General features: G+C 39.5%; 1 protein-coding gene across 2 annotated transcripts in view; it reads left to right on the top strand.

Moving 5' to 3' along the window:
* Positions 1-26,115, top strand: part of chchd3a (coiled-coil-helix-coiled-coil-helix domain containing 3a) — a 76,993-nt gene that overhangs the window by 16,632 nt on the left and 34,246 nt on the right. For both annotated transcript variants that reach the window (XM_031726627.2, XM_039601576.1), the window contains exon 5: positions 4,949-5,129. In XM_031726627.2, coding sequence (XP_031582487.2) covers positions 4,949-5,129 — 181 coding nt within the window. The remainder of the gene's footprint in view (positions 1-4,948; positions 5,130-26,115) is intronic.

Below are 26,115 nucleotides of genomic sequence, written 5' to 3'. Positions count from 1 at the left end.
CAGTGTAACTGTTCTAAACATGTGTGAAACCTGGAAACACCTTGCAACAGTCCTTCCCTGCCCTGCCGAACAGCCAAACCAAATCAGCAGCTAGGTGGCAACTACACTTGAGCACTGAACCCTATACTGGAAATTCCTCGATAATTGCAGTGAGCATCTTAAAAACAATCTGTTCGCATCCCTGATAACTACCCTGACACCAAGAGCTTAAAGTGCAGTACCAGCTGTAAGTAAGCACCCTTGCAGTTCTTTTGGAAAATAAATTCAACAACAACAATATCTTGAGCTCACAGACTGTAGCAATGAGAACACGTCTTTCTCAGCATATCTGTATATGTGTGTGTGATGCAGTCATTTCAGTCTTTCATTTTCTGCATGATGAGATCTTTTCTATAGAGGTCTTTCTTCCAAATGATGCCTCTTGTAAAATTAATCATATTATTGCGAAACTACTCCTATCGACAATTTATTAGGCCAGTACCAATGCCATTGAACTGTAAAACAACAACAAAAAAAATCAGACATCTGGATTTCTTAGTATGGAAGCATATGCTGCTGATGTATTCGGTTATTTTTATTGAGTCTGTCCACTCTAGCAGCAAATCTAATATCTGTAGAATCGGTTTTAGGGAGTTTGGTTGTTAAAATGTCATTTCTAATATCATCCCAGTCTTTTAGCTACATAAGACACTCCTGCACAGAATGATAAGCATCAGACCTCTGAACTTATTCTGCTCAGTTGGGAGTTGGAGCTCTGTGTACTTTGTCTGATAGGAGAAGAAATCAGGTGAGAATGAAAGTGTTAGCTACTGATGAGGCTTGATTGTAGCTCCTAAGACTATTGCGATTGTGTCTTTATAGTTTTGGGTAAAGTAAGAGTGGGATAAGGCTTTTATGTTCTTTCTGCTGTTTTCCGCATTAATCTTCCCACGAAACTGATTGTCAGTGTAAGCATTTATATGTAACTCTGCTACAGTGTTTGATAGCACCCACTGTCAGGTGCAGTGTATGTGCGCGTTTGTGTGTGTCAGAGCGAGTGCATAGCTCTATAAAATATTCATAGCCAGCGTTCTGCGACATTATTCCTTACATCAATATTGCATCGGGCCTTTAAATGCTTTTGTTTCAAGGCACTTGGGTTGAGCTTGCACTGCTATGCAGGCCTGTCAGAATCCAATACAGTATTGAGACACATCTTGTGCAGATGACAGGTAGACAACAGGAAGGATTAATGGGTGAAGAGCTGAGGAGAGAGAAGGATGATGACTAATGTTGAGTTAACAGGAGGCATGGATTTAAACTTCCTTTGTTTTGATATTTGCATAAAGGTAATGATATTTAGCTTCAAAGTGCTGGATATAAATGAAATTGGCATTTTTTGAAATGTACTTTCTACTCATTGTTTTTGACTTTTTGTTTTTGGATGACTATGCACACAAAGCTTGCCTTTAATTCATTTCCAAAATCAACGTATAATTTTTCCCGTATGAACTGCCACAGATCTGATGTCTGCCAGATTTAAAAATAGTGCCCTAAAGAAGTGAAGTATTCCTTAGTCCATCTGTTCAAGGTCACCTCACGAATGTGGCGAGTTCTTTTCTCGAAAGGTCGACACAGTTCGACCCACTTGTGCTTTGTTCCTCTTCAAAATAATGATTCCTCAGTGGTTCTGACTTTCCATCTTTCTGTTTTTAAGGCTTGAGCCAGGGAACAATCAAAGCTCTGGTTACTCGCCCAAATGATTCCCTCTTTCTGTCCTGAACCCGGCCAAACATCATCCACTTATCCTCCAAAGACATGATATTCTTCCCTTCCCCTGCACTCTGTACGTGTTGTTTTTTTCTCTCTCCCTCTCCGACTCTGGTTCAACCATTCTCTACCTCAAAGCCCCTCTCTTCCTCCTAGTGTCAATCTTCTACAGTCGAATGAAAAATGCGTCCAATATCCCAGAGACAGGGCAATAATGACTGGAAAGCAATAGAGGTGAAGCAGACAGATAGCATCCTGCTAGTGATAGCAGTCTTTGCTTGGGTTAGCAGTTGTCGGGAAGTCGGTAAAAAAAGATTTTTTTGCTGGGCTGTCTATTTTCTTGGCCCTCTTTCTTTCTTTTGTTCATATGGTAGCTTTTGATACTTTGTCAGGATCTTTTATAGGTGATATGAATCGCTTATATTTTTTAGTTCACCTACACCCATGGAAAAAACAATATTTCATAGAACAACACAAACCACGCTATTTTAAAGTTTCCTTATCATCTATTCAGGAACTTATGAACCTTTTTTACATGGCAAATGGCAAATGTCTCATTGGGTACATTTTTATTGAATTCTATTCTCCTGAAGGTGTCAAACTTGGCATGTCCTAAATGTGAAATTTGTAGCTTTTAGTGGCCCACATGACTGAAACCAAACCTTTTTTCTCAAGAAAAGTGATATACAGTCAGTCATGTGTCATAGTTTTAGCAGTAGCTTGTTGGATAAAGGTAGCTTAGGTGCATTAGCAGTGCAGGCAGGGAAGCGTGGATCGGAGGGGAAATGGTGAATGTAAAAGGCCATTAGGAGGCACCCTGTGTGTCTGTGTGTGCGTGAGTCGGGGCCTGATGATGGATGGAGTCTGCTGACGTGTGCAGCCCAGTGGACTGTGAGACTGGACATGGCTGGTCTCTCTCCATCTCTTTCTCTCACTCTGTGCTTCACTTCTTCTTTGCTTCACTTCCTCAGGGCCAAACATGTCATGTCGCCACTGCTCACACACTCGCCTTACTTTTGTCTCTCTTGCAGGCTTTTCATCTGGGTCCCCATCTAACCTCACTTTATTCAACATTTAATGGTATTGCAGCTTTTAGACATCATACATACTTTAATTAGCCCGACCTACCCATCATTTCCTCAAAGCCGGTGTCTTGGAATGGTCAGTTAGTCAATTCTGTCCATCGTGGTTGTCTAAATGTTCGGTGTATTCACAAGTGAATGAAGAGATAATGGGATTCTTTCGAAATGGAATAAAAGATGAAATCCTATCGGGTGTTTGTAATGTCAAGAAAATATAGCCATGAGTTGAGGAAGCCACCCATGACTCTCACTATACACTTGCTGTGTAGGATGATCCATTTAAATTATCATAATGAGCCATAATGCACAAACCTGATGAGGCTGTAAATGAGTCATTTAACTTTTCTGTACTTGAATTCTTGTGAAGAGATGAAATAAAACGGGAAGAACTACTTATTCTGATGAATCCCAATTTATACACACCTGCTGTGTCTCCTCATTGGTTATCATACAATAAGAGATGAGTGAGACCTCTGCTGAGGTTCGTAGATGGCTGATTCATATGTGAAGGAATTTGTTTTGACTCATTTTCATTCATGTCAAGAGTGTTTTTCAGGGCTTTCTTTGGATTTTTGTGATGTTTTCAGTCTGTCATAATTCAGATTGCCTCTCACTCTGTCTGTTCTGTTTATTTTACCTTGCTGTGACTGTTTGATTCCGAGCAGAGGAAGACTTTCAGGGTTTCAGGGATGTTCCTCCTTATTCAATCAAGCACACTGTCACCGAATAGGGAGCGCGTTGCTAGGCAACTATGAGAACCCAGTGAGCTGTGGCTCCAGCAAACATCAGCTGATACTAGAAATTAATATTAAATAAATTCTAACAACAGCTGATCAAGCTTAAACGTGCTGCTGTTGTTTAACGCGAATCCGCTGGTTTCCTCTTTCTGGCGCAAAGTGGGAGATAAACAAACAAGAGAGAAAAGCCGATCAGCTGATCATTGATCAGTTTCGTGATTGAAGTAGAAACGGAGAGAATGAGAGAAGAAGAGGCAGCTGCTTTGTGAACCCAGTGACAGGGTTCAAATGGTGGTCCTGTGTCTGCGGAGTGCATACTGCCTCAGTCTATACTACTGCTTCATAAGGTTGATGTTCCTTTTTTGTGGTTAAATGCTAGCGTTTTCTGTTTATTTACTGTAAAGTCACTCTTTAGTTTCACTATAAAGAATTGATAAATTCTGATAGACATCTGATAAATGGTTTCAGTTTCACATGACTGTGAATTTTATAACTTTTTATTTTTGATTTACCCTTACTTCTCAAAGCTGTCATTTTTGAGGAAGATGTGGAATAGCAAAAACATGAGTATGGATCAACATTCAAAACTGAAAAAAATGAGCCCACATGAAATTGGGAAACAGTGCAGTTCCTTGATTACCCACTTGAGGCTGGCTCCAAAAGCAAGTTAGTTTATAGGCCATGTTAAAATGTAAATACACTTGTTTACAGCCTCTCACAAAAAATATTTTTGGTCTGTATAGAAAATTCTCTCTTCCTAATGTGAGAATGTAATTATTTAGAATTATAATTAATTATTATTGTTAGAAATGTACTGGCTAGGCGGTAACCAGTCTGCTAGGCTTCCACTTATTTAATTCTGGTCACTGGATTGGACTTCTCTATTATGGTTTTTGGTGTTCATGTTATCATTATGGCCAAAATGCTAACATCAAGCTTTTAAAATCAGACTTTGCAAACCGGTGGGTGACGTTGTGGTGGCTACTTCTGTTTTTTACATACAGTCTATGGATTTTTGGATGTATGTTGGAATAAAATAAAATTCATATACAGAAGCACCGTATTTACATTTGAGACCTTTTAATTGTTTTCAGAAGAACTGCATGTCACGTGAGCATAAGTAGTCTTATAAACACTGAAGAAGCTCATTTGTTGTCGCTTGAACTTAATAAACATAGAAAACTGGATTTTGAAGCGCCACATATACAGACATGTTGTACCAATGTAACAGATTTTCTCTTCCTAATGTGGAAGCATGTATGAATGTACACTAAGCTAAATTATGCTAATCATGCTAATTTATACATGAACTTATGGCATTTAAATGGTTTTAAAGGTGTAGGAATGTTTGACTTTTTTTTTTTTTTTGATGATACACAGGGCAGAGGCAGAGAAGGCCCGGGCATCAGCACAGGCACATGCTGAGGCTAAGTCCCAAGTGCACGGTGAAGTGTCCAGGCTCCTGTCTGAACAGCGAGCTGCGGTCCAAGAGAGCCTTCAGCAGGCTTTCATACGGGAGAGGATTGCTGCTGAGGATGAGAAGCTCCGTGCTCACCTATTAGTAAGTCCTTGAGAAAAAGTAGTTAATATGTTGCTGTGAATGTGGCAATTTCATTGTATCTTGCTAAACAGTTTCATGCATCTTAAAATGCACATGAATCTAAATCTGCACCATGACCAACACTGCCATTAAAACATGGTGGCTAGAGCTTTTCTGTGTTTGAGGCTGCATGTGCTCTCTCTGAGTGCTTAAGGTTCATTCTGACTGTGAAAACACACGTAGGTTAGATTAATTTGCTGTTAGGCAAGTGTGAATGTGAAAACTAAAGACTGTGTTAGCCTTGTGTCTGATTGCTTACCTGTGCAGGACATGCCCTGCCTCTTGAACAGTGTCAGCTGGAACTGGCTCAGGAGTGTTGTGCAGTGTCAAACACTGCAGTTTTGTTAAAGACACCTTGTGCATTCCAGAGATATGTGTTCCCCTATGTGTGTCTCCCATGGCAGATTGGGTTATAGCTGTTGAAAGAGGAAGTTTGTTCTTGTCCTAAATAATAGTCATGTTGCATGGATGGATGGATGGATGGGGATGTGTGATGTTTGTCATCACCACAGTTCAAAAGCAGAGATTGACTATTTTAGTTGTATGGACTTGTATTTTCAGAGGAGAGCATGTTTTTATCCCAATTCCAAAGATGCATACTTAATCTATTACAGCAGGGCTTTATAGTAGAAGAATTCAAATGTTGAACTGTCTGCAGTCCAGACCTTTCACTAACCCTCATGAAAAGAAAAGTACAACAAATACTGTTAAGCAGCTGGAATCCTCTGTTAGACAACAATTGGACAAAAATCCTCTCCCAAAGTCCAGCAGCTGGTCTCCTGAGTTTCCAGTTTACTAAGTGTTATTAAAAGAAGAGGGGATGCTGCAGATTGGTAAAGTTTGCCTTGTCCCACCTTTCTTGAAATGTGTTGGAAATTCAAAATGACCTTTTTTTTTCTCGGTTTAAACATTTGTTATGTTTGCTGTGTTCTACTGCGAATAAAATCTGGGTTCATTTTTGCAAATGATTGCATCTTCTTTTTATTTACATTTCACACAGCGTCCCAACTATTTTGGAATTGAGGTTGTACATAAAAAAGGGTCCCATTTTATTTTCACACATTCCTGCTCTGTCACACACATTTGCACTCTGAAGTGAACCTTTTGGCGGTTACGCAGAGCATAAGTGGTACAGCGACAAATGTTAGGCTGTGAGCATCACCGTGAGCAGCAATTCATAGAATATATTCCTTTTCTACCCATTCTCAACACTGTATATAGCAAAGCTTTTTCTGCATTATAAAAACTCATAGCACGGTGTCACAGCACGGCTTACACTTTAAACATAGTACAGTAAGTAAACAGCTCTTTGCTGTAGATATTGTTGTCCTCTTTTCAAATCTCGGCCTGTTCATCCTGCTGCCGTTATAAAATATACCTTCATTTTGAGCTGCCTGTGTCTTTATTTCCTGCAAATTGCCCTTGTAAACATTGTCAGATGAGCATCCTTTACCACACACACAGGCAGTGTATTATTTTCAAAAAGAAAACACATTTTCCCTGGAGTGTGGCTGCTGTTTACAAACCTATGCTATTGATTATATAGCTCATTTCACACGTTCATCGGCGTAATAGAAAAATGAATCATTTTGTTGAGAGAGAGAGAGGGAGAGAGGACGAGAGAAGCGTTGACGTGACTCCTAGCCGCGGGACAAGTGTATGAGGGATCCTTCATTTGGAACTGCTCAGATCGAAAGTTAAAAAAAGAAATAAAAGGTGATGAGCGAGAGAGATGGTGAGGATGGGAGACTTATGATGTGATGTGCTTTTCCATTCAGCCTCTGTGAAGAAAACGGTTTCAGTCATAAGTTTTCTGTAATTTAATTTCTGTTGTTTTCATGGGGAGGAAGGCAGGACAAATGAGAGGCAGGATGCAGTTAAAGGAAAGGAAGGACAAGAAGTTAACACCTTTTACTGTACGTATGGAGCAGCGTAGTGGGTGGTGCGTCTTACTGAACTGTCACAGAGGAAAGTCCTTGTGCGTATCTTTGCCCGTATCTTCCTGAAGTAATAACTCCCTACATTTAAGAGAACTTTTCCTTAAAGCTGTGAAGGTATTGCTTGTAGCCCCAAGGCTAACCTAAGGCCATTAGGAGCCTTTGAAACTACAGATAGACAACTCTGCAATAGCTTAGCATTCAGCAGCAGACAGAGCATACACACAGTCGTTTTCCCTCTTTGTTCCGTTCTTTGTAAGCTATATTTTCTGCATAAATTCACTTGATAGTTGCTATTCCCCCTCCAGTTTGTCTCTCCTTCCTTTAAAGCAGACATAATGCAGCTAAAGAATCTTTGTCAGAAGGTTTTACTGTTTTAAAATTGTGTATGTGTGTGCGCCTGTGATAATTTTCTTCCATTCGAGCATTCTTTTGGAGTGCTGGAGTTTTAATAGAATGTGACGGGTTATCAGTGAAGGCGCAGCGCCGTTCGCACCACTCATGTAATTGTCAAGTCAGACGCTTGCACACAGCCAATGTTCTTTTCAACTGGAAATGGACTTTTGCATTTTAAAAGACAGCCTCTCGCCCAAGACGTCTCCCACCCATTGTCATTTCACTCCGTGTTTGTCAAACTCCGGGATTGTCTACTACCCACAGTGAGCTCACCTTTGATGAAACATTAAACAAGTTGTGTTGCGTTGGGTCCATCCCCTGCCTGTCTGTCTTTAAGTCCATCGATGTCTTTGTGTGACATGTTTTTTTTATTATCAAATGCTAAGATGCTTAATTTAAAATGTCAGCAAATAAGTGTATTGAATCTTTTAATTTTTTTCTCAAATATATTGTTTTTAACTGCTCTTCAGATCATCCAGTTGAGCAATTCTGCACAGATTACCCATCAAATTAAATTTACATTGATGTTAAGAGCATAAGTATCAGTAATTGAAAGGAGAAACTACTTCCAATGGCAAAGTCTATAAGTTTATTAAGAAAGAGCTCCCGGGTAAAGTTATGGCTAAGCATAGACTCTGGTGACTGAGGGAACCTTTTCAAGGTGATTTTTCAGTATTTATTGCACTAGTCTTCTTCACACCACATGTATTGCCTTGTAGGGTTCTAAAAAAGTCGATACTTGGACAATAATCTGTATTAAAAATTACTGTTAGATTAGATACTCATTTGCACACACACAACACCTTTAAGCAGTTGACATTCACGTCACTGAACAACAGTTTGACGATTTTCAGGAGGTCAGTAAAGCTCGTTTAGCTATTTGCAATTATTCAGTTGTCACATTTTCAGAATTTTGCCATCGAAGATACTGGAAGTATCAGTTGTGTTGACATCCTTAGTGACAACCCTATTAACTTTTAGGCTTTATTCATTTGTTTTTTAGTGGTTCATGAGTTTTGAATTCCCCTCATATTTGCTTTTATACACTATTTATCTTCTTGATTTATCCTCATTTCACAAAAAGTGCTTTGTTACTGAATTGACTGTTAATTTTGATGCTGTAAGTCGTTTGCACAGCCATTCGACAAACACAGTATATATAATACGTGTATTGGCTTTAAGTCTAGTGTTGACTGAATATGTTCAGATTGAGTTATAAATGCCATTCTGCTGTGTTCCCAGAAAAAAAAGTGACTTGTTGTTGAAAATTACCAGTACAAGTAAGAATGTTTTGAAAACTGCTGGATTTATTTTAGCCCACTGGCATATCTGGTGTCAAGAGAAATGAGAGTGTACTTTTTTTTTCAGCGTTGTAGAAAGTGAAATAGTTGAGAGCGTCGACTACGTGAGTAAACATTGCATCTGTCACCGATCAATCTAGCTGTCTGACAGTGGAGGACTTTTTATTCTTTGTTGATTTAATATGGGAGGAAGAAAGAAGAAGAAAACATGATGAGAGAAGAGAAGAAGAACTTGAGCAAAAAAGTGACAACAGCATGCGATCTTAAACTTAAAGAATTATCTGACTTAAATATTAAGCCAGAAATTGTGTTTATGCTTAAAATGAATTTCAGAATGTTTCATTTAGATATAAGCGGACCTGAACCCTGCTCGCATGTTCGCTGCCACTGAAAAACCCTTTGTCTATGGCAGCAGTAGCTCTTTGTCCAGCATAGTATTGATTTGTCCCCCTCATTAAGATACAGGTCACGGTGAGCAGCAGAACACCATACATTCCCTCTTCTACTTCACACACAATGAGAGCGGTGTTGTGAGCAGTTATGCCTCCCCATGCTCACCTATAATAGCCATAACCTTCACAACCATTGCTGCACCAATTACAGAGACACCTCTTCTGGAGATTTGCCCCAAGACATTGGGTTAGACTAAGGTTTGGTTTCATTTTAGCTTTTATTGATTTAGATTTAGCTTTATTTGGTCTGGATCCTGACTTCCAGTAATTGATTTATAATTCACTGTTGTTATTTATATACCAAGGGAAACAAGATTAAGAAAAATAAATCCCAATTTATTTTGGGAATCTTTTAAGGAAGGCATGAACAATTACCATTGTTTTTAGCATTTAGTTATTCTTTTCATTTCTATCTGCTATTTTTGCTCTTCTTTTACTGCTTTTACTTTATTTGATATGTTGCCTTTTTAATCCAGCAGAAAAAATGTTGTTGTATGACCGCTTGCCAACCTGTCAAGCATGTTTAGGCAAACTGTTCTTTTTAAAAAAGATTTTTTATTCTATGTCTGCAAAAAACTATTATGTGTGTCTAAACATGACATTGAATGCAACCAGCTATATTTTATGATAAATAACAAGTGTAACCAGGATACTCTGCAGCACCCTGGTGGGATTGCTTGTCTTTCCCGTCCCCGTCAGGGTGACTGGCAGCAGTCAGGCAGCAAGTCTACCGGTAATTGAAACTTCACAGTAGTGTAGGCAGGGGTGTGCGTTGTCATCGACACTGCTGGGTTTCTGGGGTTCTGTTGTCGGAGGGGAACATGTTCACTGTCAGCGATCACATGTGTTCTGCCACTCTGAGGGGGGCACAGCACAGGAAGGGGGAACACTGGAAATGTGTTGATAAAATCTGTTCCTGTGTGGACTTGGTGTTTTCTTTAATAAACACTAAACAAGCAGACATAATTACTGTTGAGATAATTCAGTATTATGCTTAGTTATACTATTAACGCTCTTATTCACTTATTTTATGGTTGCTTGTCCAAAAGAGAACAAATATTTAAGATTGGAGATTAAACTGGCTGTAAGTAAATGACAAAGCCTCATGATTCATACTGAAAAGCTAAATCACAACACTTATTGTTTTAACTCGCACTTGCTGGGTAACCTAATGAATGCAGTTTTTTCTCATCATGTACTCACTTGACATATTAATGTGGAAGAACTGTGATCGGGAGCTTAATGTAGTAGAGATGGCTTAACCATAAACCTGAATTGGATAACAGTTCAATTAGTGCTTAATTGAAAAGGCATTAACAGTGAGTAATATGTCCTCCTTTTTAGTGGGTACCAGCTGAAGGAAAAACAGAAAAGACCAGTATATAAATCAATATAAATATAATTGTGTCCTTAGTTACTGACAGATCTGTGCTTTTGGCAGAGATCTACACAGACGTGGCCTGAATGAGTCATAGAAGTCTTATTCACAGTGTGCGTCCATCTGTCACTCCACGCATCTGTGTTTTAATACAATCATAGACCTTCGCTGTCCCCTCTTTTGATTTTCAACGACTTTGCTCCCTGCAGAGCTAAACCGGTCTTGTGGTCTATCAATCACTTGGCCATAGCGTCTCACTCAGACACAGTCTCTAACCCTAAGGCAGGCTTTTCAATCAAAGCAAGAGTCATCAATCTTTTCAAGCTTTAAACAGTTGTTTGGGTGGGGTAATGTTTTGTCTGCTATAATCAAACTGGTCCAAAACACTCAAATTTTTCATTTGTTTTACTTTTTATTCCACCCCGATGACCTGTAGCACAAAGCTGGAAACCTTAACCTGAAATCTACTGTAGGATTGCATTAGCTTTAGCTGAAGGATAACAAATGAGCAAACAAGCAAAAATGAAGACTCTTATTGAGTTGCGTGCTTATCAACTATATTACTGATGATTTTACTGGCTCTTACCGAAAAAGAAACATATCAGTCAATATTTCATAATATTGTTTTTTTAGATTCCCAATATAGGTTTTAAAAATCCTATATCGGTAATAGTATTTAAAAACAGGTATATAATGTGTATAATTGAAGAGACTCTCATGCAATTCACATTTTTAAAATTCTACAATCATAAATGATTATAGACATTGTTAACAAACCTTCAGTGTTATCAGTAAGATTTAATAAATGAACCATAGTATTAATGATGGCTCAGTAGATACTTTCTAGACATCCATTTCTAGACATGGCTAATCTCATATAGTCATTTAAAGCTACTTTACTTTGCCCATAGTTGTTGCTCATCTGCAAGAAGCTTTGCAACCAACCTCCACCACAGTTTATTTTTTGATTCTATTACTGCCTTAATAAATGCTGTTTTCTGTGGTTCTGGGGTCTTGCTGGGCCTCTCTCCCTCTGCCTCTGGCTTTGTGTGTATACAGGCCAGGAGGTGTGCTCACAATGCCTTGATATTTCCTTGCACTGTGTGAACGTAGAAGGGTGGGAGTTGCCAGATATAAATTTACCACAGATGAAAATAACAATCTGGTGTTAACTAGTGTTCCTGACTGAACTTAGACATAGGTACAGCCTGGTCGTATTGCATGCCAGTTTTTGTCACCTTTGCTTAAAGCTGCATGTGCTATAAAAGAAAACAACAGATATGGAGATGAGAGAGAATTTGCAACATGTGCAGATATTCTGTTCAGAGCCTCATCCCACCCATCAGCCCTGTAGCTGTTTATCAGTCTTTTGTCACTCCTTCTGTTTCCATCTTTATCTCTGTCTTTCATACACGCACACAGACACTCAGATATACACATTCCAACCGGTAATGCGATGTTCCATGATTTCTTTCCACTACCTCTGCTTTCACAGCAAGGGATAATGCAGCATACTAAGAATATTTGTTTGCTCACTACACACATACAGACACACACCATGTCCAAGCTGTCAGACCTCAGAGAAAATCAGTACCTACTCTTTCCTTAAACTGTGTTCCATTTGATGCTTGGCTGGCTTGAAAATGACTTTGGGTAAAGCTTAACATTTTTAATGCAACTAGCCCCCACCACCAATCTGTGTTCGCTCTGGTAGTCCTCTCTTTTCCACCCCTCGCAAAACTGCAGTCTCCAGTAAATGTCCTGCTCTTTTTGGAGAATCTTGTGTACTTCAGTTGCGTGCTGTTGCATTTTAGATACAGACGACTGGACCCGGCTGATAATGGGCTGACAATTTAATTTCCCAGGTATTAAAGGAGACTTGCTGGGTTTTGAATTGGTGCCTGTTGGTGGTATTTAAAGAAATAGTTTAAAAAACCCCATTTATTTTCTCTAAACTTCCACATCACAGAGTATGAAGAATATTGGGCGGGGGCGGGGGGGTTCCTTGTGTCTATTTCTTTTGAATGAGATAAACAGGTAGTGGCACACTGTTTTGAATTTGCTCAGCACACCAAGGACAAATTCCACCCAATCTTTGATTATACTCCTGAGCTTTTATAAAGAATAACACCTGTCAGCCTTGACATAGCTGGATTTAAGAGAATTATCAGTTGAATTATTCTAAAGTTTGGAAATTTGAAGTTGTCAATTTAATGAAGTAGTTAGCTTGTTGTGCCAAGGGATCATAGGTTAAAGGTATACCCAAACCTAGTACATTAAACACACTTGACCACCAGAAGATTGAAGTCCAAACAAGACTGCTTACAAAAGGTTACAAGTCCATGATATATGGGGTACTTATTGGCATCATATTGACATTAAACCACCTCTATTCATGTATCTTAATTGTTTTTGGATATTTAAGTTTGTCGATATTTATGCAGTAATCTAATGTGGTATTAATTTTAATTTACTGCAGAGTATTTTGTCAGAACACAGTGTACTTTTCTCAGTCGAGATAAAGTTTGACAGAAGGAATAAGATGGTTGGGTAGAGACACAAGTTTGATATTTACATCACATTTTCTCTACTTCTTAAAAAGTAAATCTTGAAAATGGCAGATATGGCAGCTGCCCCTCTGTTGGTCTTCCTTGGTCTCTTGTGTTCTGGGGGCCTCTGGATGTCTGGAGTCTTGATCTCCTCCATACCTGCTTCATGCCCTGGAGGACGGGGCAGTGGCCCCCCACACCCTCTAGCAGATCATTACATGAAGGAACCTTATAATTATTAAATAGACCATTACGGCAAGGCTGGGATGGTCAATTTGGTAAAGTAAATCCGTTGGGCATCTTTCTTCGCCTTTAGACAATAATTCTGATGGCAAAAGAGCCAAATGGGACAGGCGAAAAAAAAAAAAGAAAATGGCAGATACTAATGGTTATGTACCTATTGCACTATTGTGTTAATTTGGACAAACCTCATGTTAAAGAAGTGAATTATTTCTCTTATTGGCCCAGAGGGGGAGCTACCATTACAGCTTCATTAACCAAACACAAAGATTCAAGAGCCTAGTGGAGACATCTATCAGTCACTGTGGATACAAAGAAGCAAGTACACCCCTGTACTTGTACATAATATCACTTTAATGTCAATGATTCCAAATTGTATCACTTCTGAATATCTCCTTATTTTTCTAAGTTGACAAGAAAAATATTTCCTGTTATGCACAATTGACCCAAAAAAAGAGACTTATTTGAAAATACGCTCCTCACCATAAAAGGAAAATTGAGCATACTTATGATTGCTACCTTTTTAGAGGACAAAACCTTTATTCATCAAATTTACGAACATTTCAGTGTCTGAGGTTGAGAATATTTTATGTTTGCATCAGTGTTAGTTGTTTTTCTCAGCCTTTGTGTACTGTAAGAATTGTGTTAACACTGTTAGTGTATTTTTAATACTTTTTTTATTGACATTGCACGGCACATTGCCCTTTCTTCTTTTCTTTTTCTGTCTCAAAATTTTACATTTCCGTCTTTGTTATGCTTTCTCCATATCATTTTAGAGGATGTCCACGTAGCCGTCCTTTACATATTGGCTGCAGTACTTCACCCTTGCCCAAGGTGGGGTGCCCACACACTGTGCAAGTATTAGGGTTAGACGGGAGGTTAGACTTTAATTGGCAGGGCTTGTGGCTGGCACTCTGCACCAGGCACTCACCCTGTCGGCTAATTGGCACCGCAAGTGTCCAGCACTTCGATTGATGGATGGGTAGTAGTGTCAGGAAAGCCTATTTCTGACTTCAGAGCTTGTAGAGTCAATCTAGTGTCTCAGATTCACTGGTCAGTGTATATATTTAAGTATGCATCCTCATTTGTTTTAAGCAGTTTTTCATAGTGGTGGGTGTTCTCATACCACAAGCTTTCCTCATATCTCATCATTAAATAACAGCACTGCCCTAAACATTTCAAATCAAGGGGTTAATCATATCATTGATAGGTGCAAGGCACATGTGTTTTTTCTCGCTTATGTGCTTAATTTCATCTATGGTATTATGATCTCATTATAATAGCAGTTGAGCTGTAGTCTCTTTACATTACACACACATAGTGGATAGAAAAGAGGCAGCCGAGACCATGAACCCAGGTGAAGTGAATGAAAACAGTTTTCTAGAGTTGTTACTGCGCAGCTGACAGAGTAAGTGTAGTCACTGCTTTAGCAAAAAACGATATAGTAAGAGTAATTTATCAAACCACCTGTTCAGTGCATGTAAATCTGTTTAAGTAGATATTTTCAGCTTTACACACAGTGTGTTTTACATAAACACAGCACCTGTCAAGGTAATATTGTTTTAATTATACTGAAATAGCTGAAACTAAATTGTGCATATGCAAAAAACTTGCTTAAGTCTTGTAAACAGAGCTTTTACCTAAAACAGAAACCATTCCCTGTATAACTGTTACCTGCAAGGAATTAATTCACATCGGCAGCAGAGGGATGAAAACTGAGACCATGTGTGGTGTGAAGATACTTTATTTTATTAACATTTTACACTTGCATCCTTATTGTGCTTTGTACAAAAACTACTACTTACCGAACTGAAATCACAGGCTCTGCATATAGGCCATCATATATACATATTAATGATGGGAGTGTTGGTAGCCTAAAATCATACCTGCTCCTGAACCACTTGACTGGTCACAGAATAAAAAATCCTTACAACCTGTATGTCTCCGCATGAACTGAATTGGCCAGTGTGCACGCTTGCTCAGCCCTTATTTGCTCAAAGTAATTATGAATATTGTATTTATAAACAAACACTGACAAGCACTATGCATCTTGTAATGTTATTGATTTTTGCAATAGTTTCTTTATGTTTCTTGTTTTGTTTCGCGTGGCCTAGCTGTTAATTAACAGGCCAGATATCGATGCAAGTTCAATTTGACAAAGTGTTCGTGTGTATGTCTGAGACCACTAGATATATTGGATGTGTAATATGACAGGTATTGTCTTTGGAGCCTGTCCCTTTCATTTTCTCTGTCTTTCTTTGTGTTTTCCCTCTTGACTCTGACAGGAGAGTGGTATTAATAAGGTTCTATGGAAGTGAACAGTCAGCTCAGCTAATGGTGCTAGAGGGAGTGATTTTGAGTGAATGAGGGAAAGAACTTAAACATATGGAGGAAACTAAGATCAGAGGGGAGTCACGGAGGCGGCGCACAGCAAAAAAATCTGGATGAGATGGTGGATGAGTGGAATAAACAGAAGTGCATGAAAAGAGCAGACAATAGAGCAACAGATATTGATTTACAAAGCAGCTTTTGAAACAAGGTTACAAAAGCCAATTAGGATACAAACCAATCCAAAGCAGCACTTAGAACTATATAAAGTTTCAACTTTGCACCAAAGTCAAGTAGAAACAGCGTAGAAATGTATATCAGGAAGCATGGATTACTTTGGGAAAATAGGATAAAAGAGTGTTGATGAAGTAACATAATTGTCAAAATTTAATTTCCATGTCAATCACTTTTTTTTTTTTTTTGCGACACCTAACTGTTATTAAGTAGGACATCAAAGAAAGTGGAAAAGACTTGTGTAAAGAGGTTAGTGGTTTCGAGGTGACCCTGAATCTGCTGACAAGGCTTTGATAGGCATAAGCTCAAGGTGGACTGTGGCCCCCTCCCAGCTTCGTTGGGCCTGGAAAGACCACCTGCGGCTGCGTGAAATAAATATGCATTAATGCAAAGCCTGAGCACACACTCCACTATACGCAGTATGCCCACTGTCATGCAAGTCTTTAGCCACTTCACACTGCGATGCTGTCAAATATGAACACTGATCCAGGTGAGGATTCACATGCTGCAGGCGTATGCACACAGACACACTAGATGCATGCTGCTCGAGTTGTCCATAAGGTCTAATGTCAGCAACACACCCTGAGGCTGTCTTTTTTTCTCTCTCCCCTGCATGCCTTACCCTATCGTCTTCTCTTCTACATTCCTCTCACCTCCTTTTGCTAGGTTGTTCTGCCTCTTGTCTCTCCACCACCACCTCTCTCTCTCTCATTAACTTTGGTTCCCTCGGGACATCTGTTGTCCAAAGGCAATGTGGCTCTTTCCACTTTCAGGTCATTCAGTGTGTCCTCTGTCGACAAGTAAAGACATTTTCTGGTGAATATGTCTGACAGAATGGATACCAGCATCTCCCACATACTAGCATTCTGACAAACAGTTAGCAGATGCAGGTTCACACCAATTATAGAATTATAATCTAATTTCAGTGTCGTTTTTCTTAGTATAGAACTTAAATGATCATTCAGTGATTAGCTGGTTTATCTTTAATATCCATGTTGTAATGTTTTTGTTCTTATCCTGGCGACACTCCTTTCCTTTTTGCCTTTGTGTATCTTTATTTATCATCTTTGTGAAAGCAACAGAGCTTTTTCTCCCTCTCTTTCATCCTCGCTCTGTCCCCATGTCTGATTGTTCTCTAGGCATGCCCCCTTTTCCCATGTAGGCCGAGACTTACTCCATACATGCCCCCCATGTCTTGGTAATGAACTCACAACTCTTCATCTTTCCCTCATCTTCCCCTCTGTGTTGGACATGACAGATGACTGGGGACCTCCAGAGGTTCTATCCCCAGGGCTGTAGATAAAGGCAACTCCAACCCCAAGATGATCAATCAATCAGTTTACACCCCAGGTGCCTGATCAGCCAATTAATCAATCTTGGGCTAGCAGATGTTGTTGCTGTCCCTCAGTGGAGGTGCTGGCAGTGAAGTGGAGGAGGTGGTGTCTCCAACAAAGGCTGAGGGGCTTAAAGTGTCTGGAAGTGTAGTTTCACAGTTGTACCAGAATTTCAATCTTTGGAGGCCTAGAACTCCAATTTTTTTCTAAGCTGTTTACCTTAAAACCCTTTTTAAACATATAAATGTGCAAGGATTGTAAAAAGGGATGTAAATGTTTAACTGGGTTACTATTAAAGCCAGCTGCACAAGATCAAGCCCTTTGCTGACCCTTGCCAGTAAACATCAGACTCTGAGGACAGTTCATTGTAATGTGTCCTTAGTCAACAGTTTAGACACATGCACAAACATTGAGACACCCATGCTCACCACCTACACATCTTGGCCTGTCCGAGCCCCTCAATCCCTGTCCTGAGCAGGTCAGTCCTTTGACCCTTTGTGTCATTACTCACTGTGCTAAGAGATCCCTAGGGAGAGGAATTCTTTCTGTAGCCTGTGGCACTTATCTTCCCTGAAGATGGTATCCATGAAGACAAATTGAATTACCAAGTTTCTAAAGCTGGACAATAGTATGAGCATAATGAAGTACCCGAATACAGCTCATTGCCAGTAGTTTAGTTTATTGTTGTGTAGTTTAGTCTACTTGAGTGACTCGTCCAGCTACATTTTGTGTATCTCTAACATTTAATTTATTTATTTTTACTCAGTTAGAGAACATTGCCTACAAGTTTAAGCCACGTTAGCTTAAACTTGTAGGATGTAGAGAACTGCTTGCAAAACAGATCTTCTGTCTGTAACTGTTTGCAGTCCAAGATGAGGCACTTGATTTATTGTTCAGTTATGTGTCAAAACGTACCCAGCAAATAAAATCTTTGCAAGGGAAAAACTTTTGCAGTTGTCTTATTGTTGTTATTTTACTATTGGAATCTAATCATTCAGTTTAATAACTCTTAAGAGGAAAACGTGCCTCCTTTATAGTGCACCCAAATGGACATTCCCACAAGAATCTAAATCTTTGGAAGCACTGCTCATGCTATGTACAATACCATACTAGACCTTTTTAGACTTTCATTTGATTGTAATAACTGACCATTATACATTAAACCTGTTTATGTCTCAGGTTTTCAAGTTGATCATTATGATCTTACCTTCTGTCCTTCCACTAAAACCAAGGATGTCTGCTTTTAATTCCCTAACCTTATCATCAGGCCACAAAACTAGCCAGAAGTTGGTATAATGATGCAGTACCATAGGATGGAGATCAACAAGGGACTATGTAGCATTGCTGCTAACATTGCTGCTATGTACCATCACATGTTTGCACATTTTCATGTGGTTTTGTAGAACTTTCTTAGTTGGATTACAGTATAGAACACATCTGCTTCTCATATTAACTACACCATTGGTTATATGTAGTTACAAAAGCATAGTGCAAACAACTAATACCCCAAAACACAGTGTCATGGCCTACTAGTAATTATTTAGTGTTGAGTCTGCCATGCTGCCACAGTGACATCCTAGAGAGCAGGATGTGCTGTCACTGTTGGCATGTTGAATACTTTTCAGAATTTCCACAATATTAAGCATTCCTCACTGGTCATATCTAGGAAAAAGGGAAAAACTATGTGAAAAGTAAATAATACTGCCACTTCTTTTGACCCCAGCTTCGGGAAAACAAATTCCCAAGAAGAGGTGACTGGAGTGCGACCTCATTGGCGTGACAGGACAGCCATGCTGTCAAGTTTATTTTTGGGTGTCCTTGTGTCCCAGCATGTAAGTGATTCCAAATCAGTGGGCCCACTTTGTCGCAGACCATACTGCAGCTCTTTCTCTCCATATGGTCTAAGTCTTGTTATTGAGCTTACAGGTTGTATTTATTTTCTTTGGTGAAGTTGTCATTAGAGACCCAATAACACAGATAATTTGGCCAGTAGATGTCATTGCCAAAGTATTTTATTATCATTATTATTACCGATGCTTTCTTGCTGCAAGCACATTTAAGTGTTGATATGCTTCAGAATAAGTGTTTTTTGGCTTGTCCAACAGGATCTAATGTGTTTGTGTTTGTTCTTTGGTGTGACCAGGGAGTGTTATGCCCATTAATTGACCACACTGTATCTGACGCACTTATATCGCCATAACCCTACTATTTTCCCCGGAGACTAATAGCTAGCCGTGAATGTAACTGTTAGTGGTGCACAGTAAATCCCCATGATGCTAATTAAACAGCAAAGGTGAATGGTTTCCAATGGAGTTTTTACAGCCTCTTCTACCAGGACTTATGTTTTATTAGTGATGCTAAGGGTGAATGGAATACTGCCAGTAGGGTTGGTGTTAGGTAATATCATTTTGCACTCAGTCACATAGATTTGATCTGCCAGTGATAGCTTTTAAAGATAGAGTTGCAAAGGTTTTAGAGGCACTTAAAAGAAGGACCAAGATTTGTGGGATGGTGTGTGTGTCTGAAAAAGTGTGTGTATGTGTGTGAGCTGTAGCTGAAAAAAGTATGAAAAACTGATTTTCTTCAAATCCTCTTCTCTTTCATCTTTCATGATTTCTTCTTTGAGCAGCTGTCAACAAGAATGGCAACAGCAAAATTCACCTTCCAACTATGTTGTCATCCATATTCCATTCACACATTGACCCATCACTCTCTCAGTGTAGCCTTCATTTCATCATCTCTACACCATGAACTTACCCTTCCCTTGCTGCATCCATCTCAAACCTTCCACATGCCACCTGCACCTCCACCGTGCTAATTAACACCGGCACACGGTCACATTGCGCTACCCTTTGACCCACTCCCTGCCTGTCAGAGCAAACAGGACTTGAGGCTTGCGGCTTCAGTATTAGTTTGTCACAGAGCCCTGTCGCACAAGTCTTTGATAGATGGGCCCTGGTGAGCGGCTCTGACCCACTGTGCTGCAGCGCTCACTTGGATAGTGTGAGGGAGCATTGATTATGATGCTACTCGTGACAGGGGTGAATCAGGGCTGAGCTAATGGTGGCAGGGGTAAGACAAAAGAGACCAAGGTTATGGATGAGGTGCTGTTAGTTAATGTGATGAGATTTGATTTGTGCTCCATCGATCATGGCATCTCGCAAGATTATTTTTATCTTGCATGATTTATAAGCATGTAGCGAGACTACAGTGAAACAGTCACCTTATTATATTACAATACAGAAGTCTCCATCATTGAGGTGTGAAATGAAAAATGCAATATGTGCAGAATCGCTAATGGCCATAATCCACTTTTTTTCTTAAGCACTGAGAACTTTTAGTTGTTTGTCTGAATTATATTTTTTGCTAGTGGCAACTATTATTATTGTGATATCCCGTTTTAAGATTATAGATCCTGAGGATTAAGATAATAGTTTGTACTGTATCAAGTGTTGTATATTTTAGTAGATAAAAGATGGGTTTGCCCCTTTTAGGCTAAAATAAAGCATTTTATTCAAGCGAAAGTTTTTGTTTCTCACAATTTATATTCAGTGTCCTGTTAGAAAGCAAAAACTTTATCTACATGTGACTGTAATCCACTTTAAGTTGGTCTTTTTGCACCCCTGCTTCCTTCAGATTGCTTCCTTGAGGGCTGAGCAAGTGTGTTGCTGTTCCTGTCAATAGGCTGTGACAGCAACTTGCAGGATTTACGTTGAATCATTCATTTCACTTTTTAAAATTCTACTAACTACTCAAACTGCTTTACACTGCATAACACAGTTATATCCTTTACACAATTTTGCAGTATATTTTCATAACACTAGTGGGACATTATACAAATATAAGCATGCAAGCATGTGATTTTGATATTCCCTATACCTGTCTTGTGCAGTAAGCCTGCTCAGTGCTGCAGATAATAGTTAGTTTTATTTCAGCATCTTGGAATCTTTTAAAAGAAAAAGGAAGTGACAAACATTACTTTAAATAAAAAGGCAGGTGTGAAAGAAAATAGTGTATATGGGAGCAATTTAGTGAGGGAACAGGCGGCGGGTGGGTGGGGAGAAGGGGGGCTGACGCAGCAAAACCCACCTGTTCTCATCCCTCTTCCATCCTCCTCTCTTCTGCTCCTCCTCCTCTTTCCCTCTCATGTGCCCGGCTCAAACTGCGGCAGTCAGCTAATTAAAAAACATGGTTGTCCTTAATTATTCAGCGGTTGGCTAATTGATATTCACAGAGGCGATCACCTCCCCTAAACGATTCGTTTAATCTGACCACCGCAGTCTCACTTTCAACCGCCTGTCACCATCAGCCACTGTGCTACTGTATTTAATAAGGGGAGATGGATGCAAGAAGGCTAATATAAAAGTTTGCTGCTAATGTTAATGTTACTTCCTGGGCTACAAATTGTAGTGTGTGGTCTCGATGGCTAGTGGGAGGGTGATGTTGTGAGCCTTTATATTTTAACTAGGTTTTTTAAATTTTTTAATCTATGTTAAGGGCTGTTGCACAGTAAAAATGTGGAATTCAATAACGTTAGTTGAATCATCCTCTGGAGTGTTGCTTACAGAATATGACAGTGAGTTACTGTCAGGGGGAAATCTAGATATCACATGTGGAAACTTTCCCCACCATTGCCATTGTTTTTTTTTAAATTTATTTGGTTATTAAAATATAAAGAGACACTTGGCTGAGGCTCCATGTCCCATCAAACAGCCACTTCTCCCTTCTTGACACCTCCATTGATAAATCACCTTTTATTGTCCTCTTTCTCTTTGTCTCTTATCTCGCTCTTTTCACTTTCAAGTTTACTTTCATTTTTTTTAAAAACTTTTTTTTTGCCTTTCTCATTCTCTTCCTCCCCCAACTCTTACCCGTGCTCTACTCCTCTACCCGTGACCGCCTCTTCATTAGGGGAACAAAAGGTGTATGGGCAGTGGTGAAGTCTGTCCTATTGTTTGGCCTTTAGTATGATTAGATTATCTTTAAAGTCTGCTGAATGGGATTAATCAGTCAGAAGTAATCCTGACAGAGTGTGTGTGTGTGTGTCGGTGTGTCTGGGCCTGTGTGTGTATAATAAAAAATGAGAGGCAACCAGCTCGCATGAAAATTGAACACATGCACCAGCCAATGTGCGCAAAAGACATTCACAAACACATACACATTAAAAAAAGAAAGAAAGAAAGAAAATCCCTTGGTACACATTTCTGTCACAACCTCTCCTCTTTTAATGACCCCTTTAGTCTCGCCTTCAGCACACATTTATCTCTCTGTGGGTACAGCTGCTCGGGCTGGTGTGGGTGTTTGTGTGTGTGATGATTTGTGCGTTACAGATCAGTGTCTGAGCCATTGTTTGCGTCTTGGCGTCTGCATGTTTTGTCTTTTCTTTGCAAAGCTAAAGTCTTTAGTCAACACCTACCAGCGTAACATTGAGTTTGGACACACTCGTGACAGTACACAGCCCCCCTGCCAATCCTCTCTTCTCTGTTTCCCTCTATCCCACCATCCCTTGTTTCTTCTTCATTCTAAATTGAGCTGTTGGCAGTAGACAGTTTTTTGGCACCTCAATGAACCTAATCTGGTCTCTCAATATCTTTGACAATCGATCCTAGAGGCCACGATTGCAGGCTTGGAATCAATAACACGTTTAAAGGTCATTATAGTTATACTAGTAGTGTGCTTATGGCATGCTTTTAACTGTCTACTTCAGGGTACATTCACCCAGCGATATGATTTAGGTTCAAGTTCAACTCGATTCCATCATGAAGTGCAGGCAGCTTTACAATAGCCCTTCAGACTTCTAAGGGGCACACAATAGAGACAATTGCCCGACCACAGCACTAAGGCTAGCTAATGTTAGGTTGTGCTTTGGACAGAAGAGACAGTGGCAGCTAGGGCATGATGTTGCTGTGCTGAGTATTGCCAGGAATGTGATTACGTGGTGCTGTGGCTTTTTTTTTCTCTCTATATGTCTGTAGAGATATCTTAATGGTTATGTGTATGCAGGTGTTTGGCTGTGTGGGAAGGTTTCTATCTTGTGTGTAGCAGGGAAGCTTGGAGCATCCGCTTGACTTTGAAACTTCCCCCCACTCGTCTCATTTGAGGACAGCCCCACTCTGAGACTCCTCGCTGCTCCTCATCACAATGCATAGAGCATGCAGCTTCGCCTGCAGTGTGTTGAGCAGAACACAGATGGTTATCAGCAGTGATGGGAATAACGGCGTTACAAGTAACGGCGTTACTAACGGAGTTACTTTTTTCAGTAACGAGTAATCTAACTAATTACTATTCCTATCGTTACAACGCCGTTACAGTTACTAACAAGGAAACGCGGTCCGTTACTATTTTTCAACAAACAGAAGGTTGAAACTGTGTTCAGCTAACAGCATCTTATATCAGTTGCACGGAAGTAGCTGTAAGTAATCTGGACGCTACAGCTTTAAGCAGCTGCGCGCTCCCGCGGACGGTAATCACGATCACTGTCTAGCGCAACACCTGGAGCTCAGGTGGCAAAACAATCGAGTGCTGCTGTTTGACTGAGGAAGAATAAAGTAGTCGTGGTAAGTCAATCACGTGACCACTTAAAGACAAAGCAACAAGGTGACATATACCAGTTTTTAAATTGTGTCGATAGGCCTACGTAAAACCAGAGTCGTGATAAACAAGATATACGCGGCGTTTTTTCCTCAATAGTTTCGCCACGTTAGCGCTAGCAAGCACTCTCTCCTTATGAGCAAAAAAACAAAACAAAACAGGGGAAGTTTTAGGAGTGACGGCGAGAGAAAGAGAGAGAGACAGAGAGCAGGAAAAGAGAGAGAGCGAGTTTTGAGATGTGAGATTTGTGACGTTTAGCGTGTTTGGAGTGTGTAGTTAATGTGTTGTCTTGTGTAGTTAGTGTGTAGTGTTGTGGATAGTCTTGTGTTGTGTGTTAGAACAATGAGGCGACTGCTGTCTCCAGGTAGAAACAGCAGTGATACACCTGCTGCTGTCAGACCTGCAGGTATCAGGCTGTGATGTTCTCCTTTGTATTGGACAGAAAATATTTTTTTGGAGTGGCACAAATAATTTGTGTGGCATCTTATTGAAGAACAGCTGATTGTTCTGTAAATAGTTTGAAATGGTTATTTAAAAATCAAGGTAAATGGATGCAAATAAATTTGTTGTTTGCAAAACTTGTGCATAGGATTTTAAAATTGACAATTAATATTTGCATTTGAAGTTATGAAATATGATTCATTAAACATGTTTGTGGTTGTTACAGTAAAAATATAACTTTTTCTACTCTGATTTTATGGTTTTGTCTGATTTTAGATAAATTCTAGTTATACAGTATGACAAAATGAGAACATAACTGTAAATTCAGGCACGCGAGGTTGTGCTAAAAAGAATGATACCAAACAAGGCAAAGTAAATAGTTTTTAAAGGTAAAATGTGGAGGGAAAATCAAGAGTAGTAAAAAAATGGCCAATTATACCCTGGACCCCAGGGGGTTAAACGTTTTTTTTTTTTTTTTAAAGTAACATAATAGTTACTTTTCCAAGTAATTAATTACTTTTAGAATATTGTAACTCAGTTACTAACTCAGTTACTTTTTTGAAGAAGTAACTAGTAACTATAATTGAATTACTTTTTCAAAGTAACTTGCCCAACACTGGTTATCAGCGTAGCAGAGACTCGATGGGGAAAGGCAATTTTTTTTCTCCATACGTTATATTTTCTTCCTACTTGTTTCCTTCAACTTTCTATATTGTTTAAAGGAAATGCTTCAAGGCTCCATCTGTGCTGTGGCTTTTTCAATAGTCCTCAGCAGTGCTATTATGTTTGAGCTAGAATGTATGCAGCCATGCATATGTTCATACTTGAATGGCTTATTCTTATATGCTACAGTCATGTGAAAAAGAAGGTTTTACAGAACTCCATACAGGCCTTTGAAAAGCTAAGTACACCTTATTACTAACGAGGTTGAAGTAATACATTTTCTGCATGAATTTATCAGTCTCTCACATCATTGCGACCTTTCTTTTCAACATTGCTTTAGTTCATTGAGGTTTCCAGGCTTCCGTTTATGCATAGCGCTCTTAAGGTCCTGCCAAAGCATTTCAGTCAGATTGAGGTCTGGACTTTGACTGGACCACTGCAATATCTGGATTATTTTCTTTTTCGGCCATTCTGTTATAGGTTTACTGCTGTGTTTGGAGTCATTGTCCTGTTGCATGACCCTATTTCGGCCAAGCTTAGCTATCAGTAAGTCGGCCTTTGGTTATACAGAGGAGGTCATGATTGTTTTGCAGCTACCAATCCTGTAACTGTTAGCGTGAGGTGTTTGTGCTCATATGCTGTGTTTGGTTTTTGCCAGACTGTGCATTATGTCCAAACATCTCCACTCTGGTTTCGTCTGTCCAAAGAACATTGTTCCAAAGGTCTTGTGGTTTCTTCAAATGCAATTTTGCATTGCATGGTCTGACTTTGGGGTGAATTTGCTGAGATATTTTCCTACTTGTAGATTGATGGACTTCAGATTATTTGGTAATGGCCTTAGAACTCTTCCCAAAATGATGGACAGCAGAAATTGCTTCCCTCAGGTCATTGCCGAAGTCTTTTCTTCTTGGCATTGTGTTAAAACACAACTGAATGGTCGAGGCCAACAAACTGGAAAAAACCCTCAAAACTTGTGCTTTTATACAGGTGCTTACACTTACTGATGATCAATTAATCATCAGTGCATTTGATTAGCAGCACCTGGCTGCTACTTACCTTCATAATTTCTATGGAAGCTGCATGAAGTCCTGTGAAATCCTTTT

This window comes from Oreochromis aureus, linkage group 17 (genome assembly GCF_013358895.1).
Source record: "Oreochromis aureus strain Israel breed Guangdong linkage group 17, ZZ_aureus, whole genome shotgun sequence".
NCBI lineage: Eukaryota > Metazoa > Chordata > Actinopteri > Cichliformes > Cichlidae > Oreochromis > Oreochromis aureus.
Note: the sequence above shows the minus strand (reverse complement) of the source record. Positions and strands in the feature narration are given on the sequence as shown.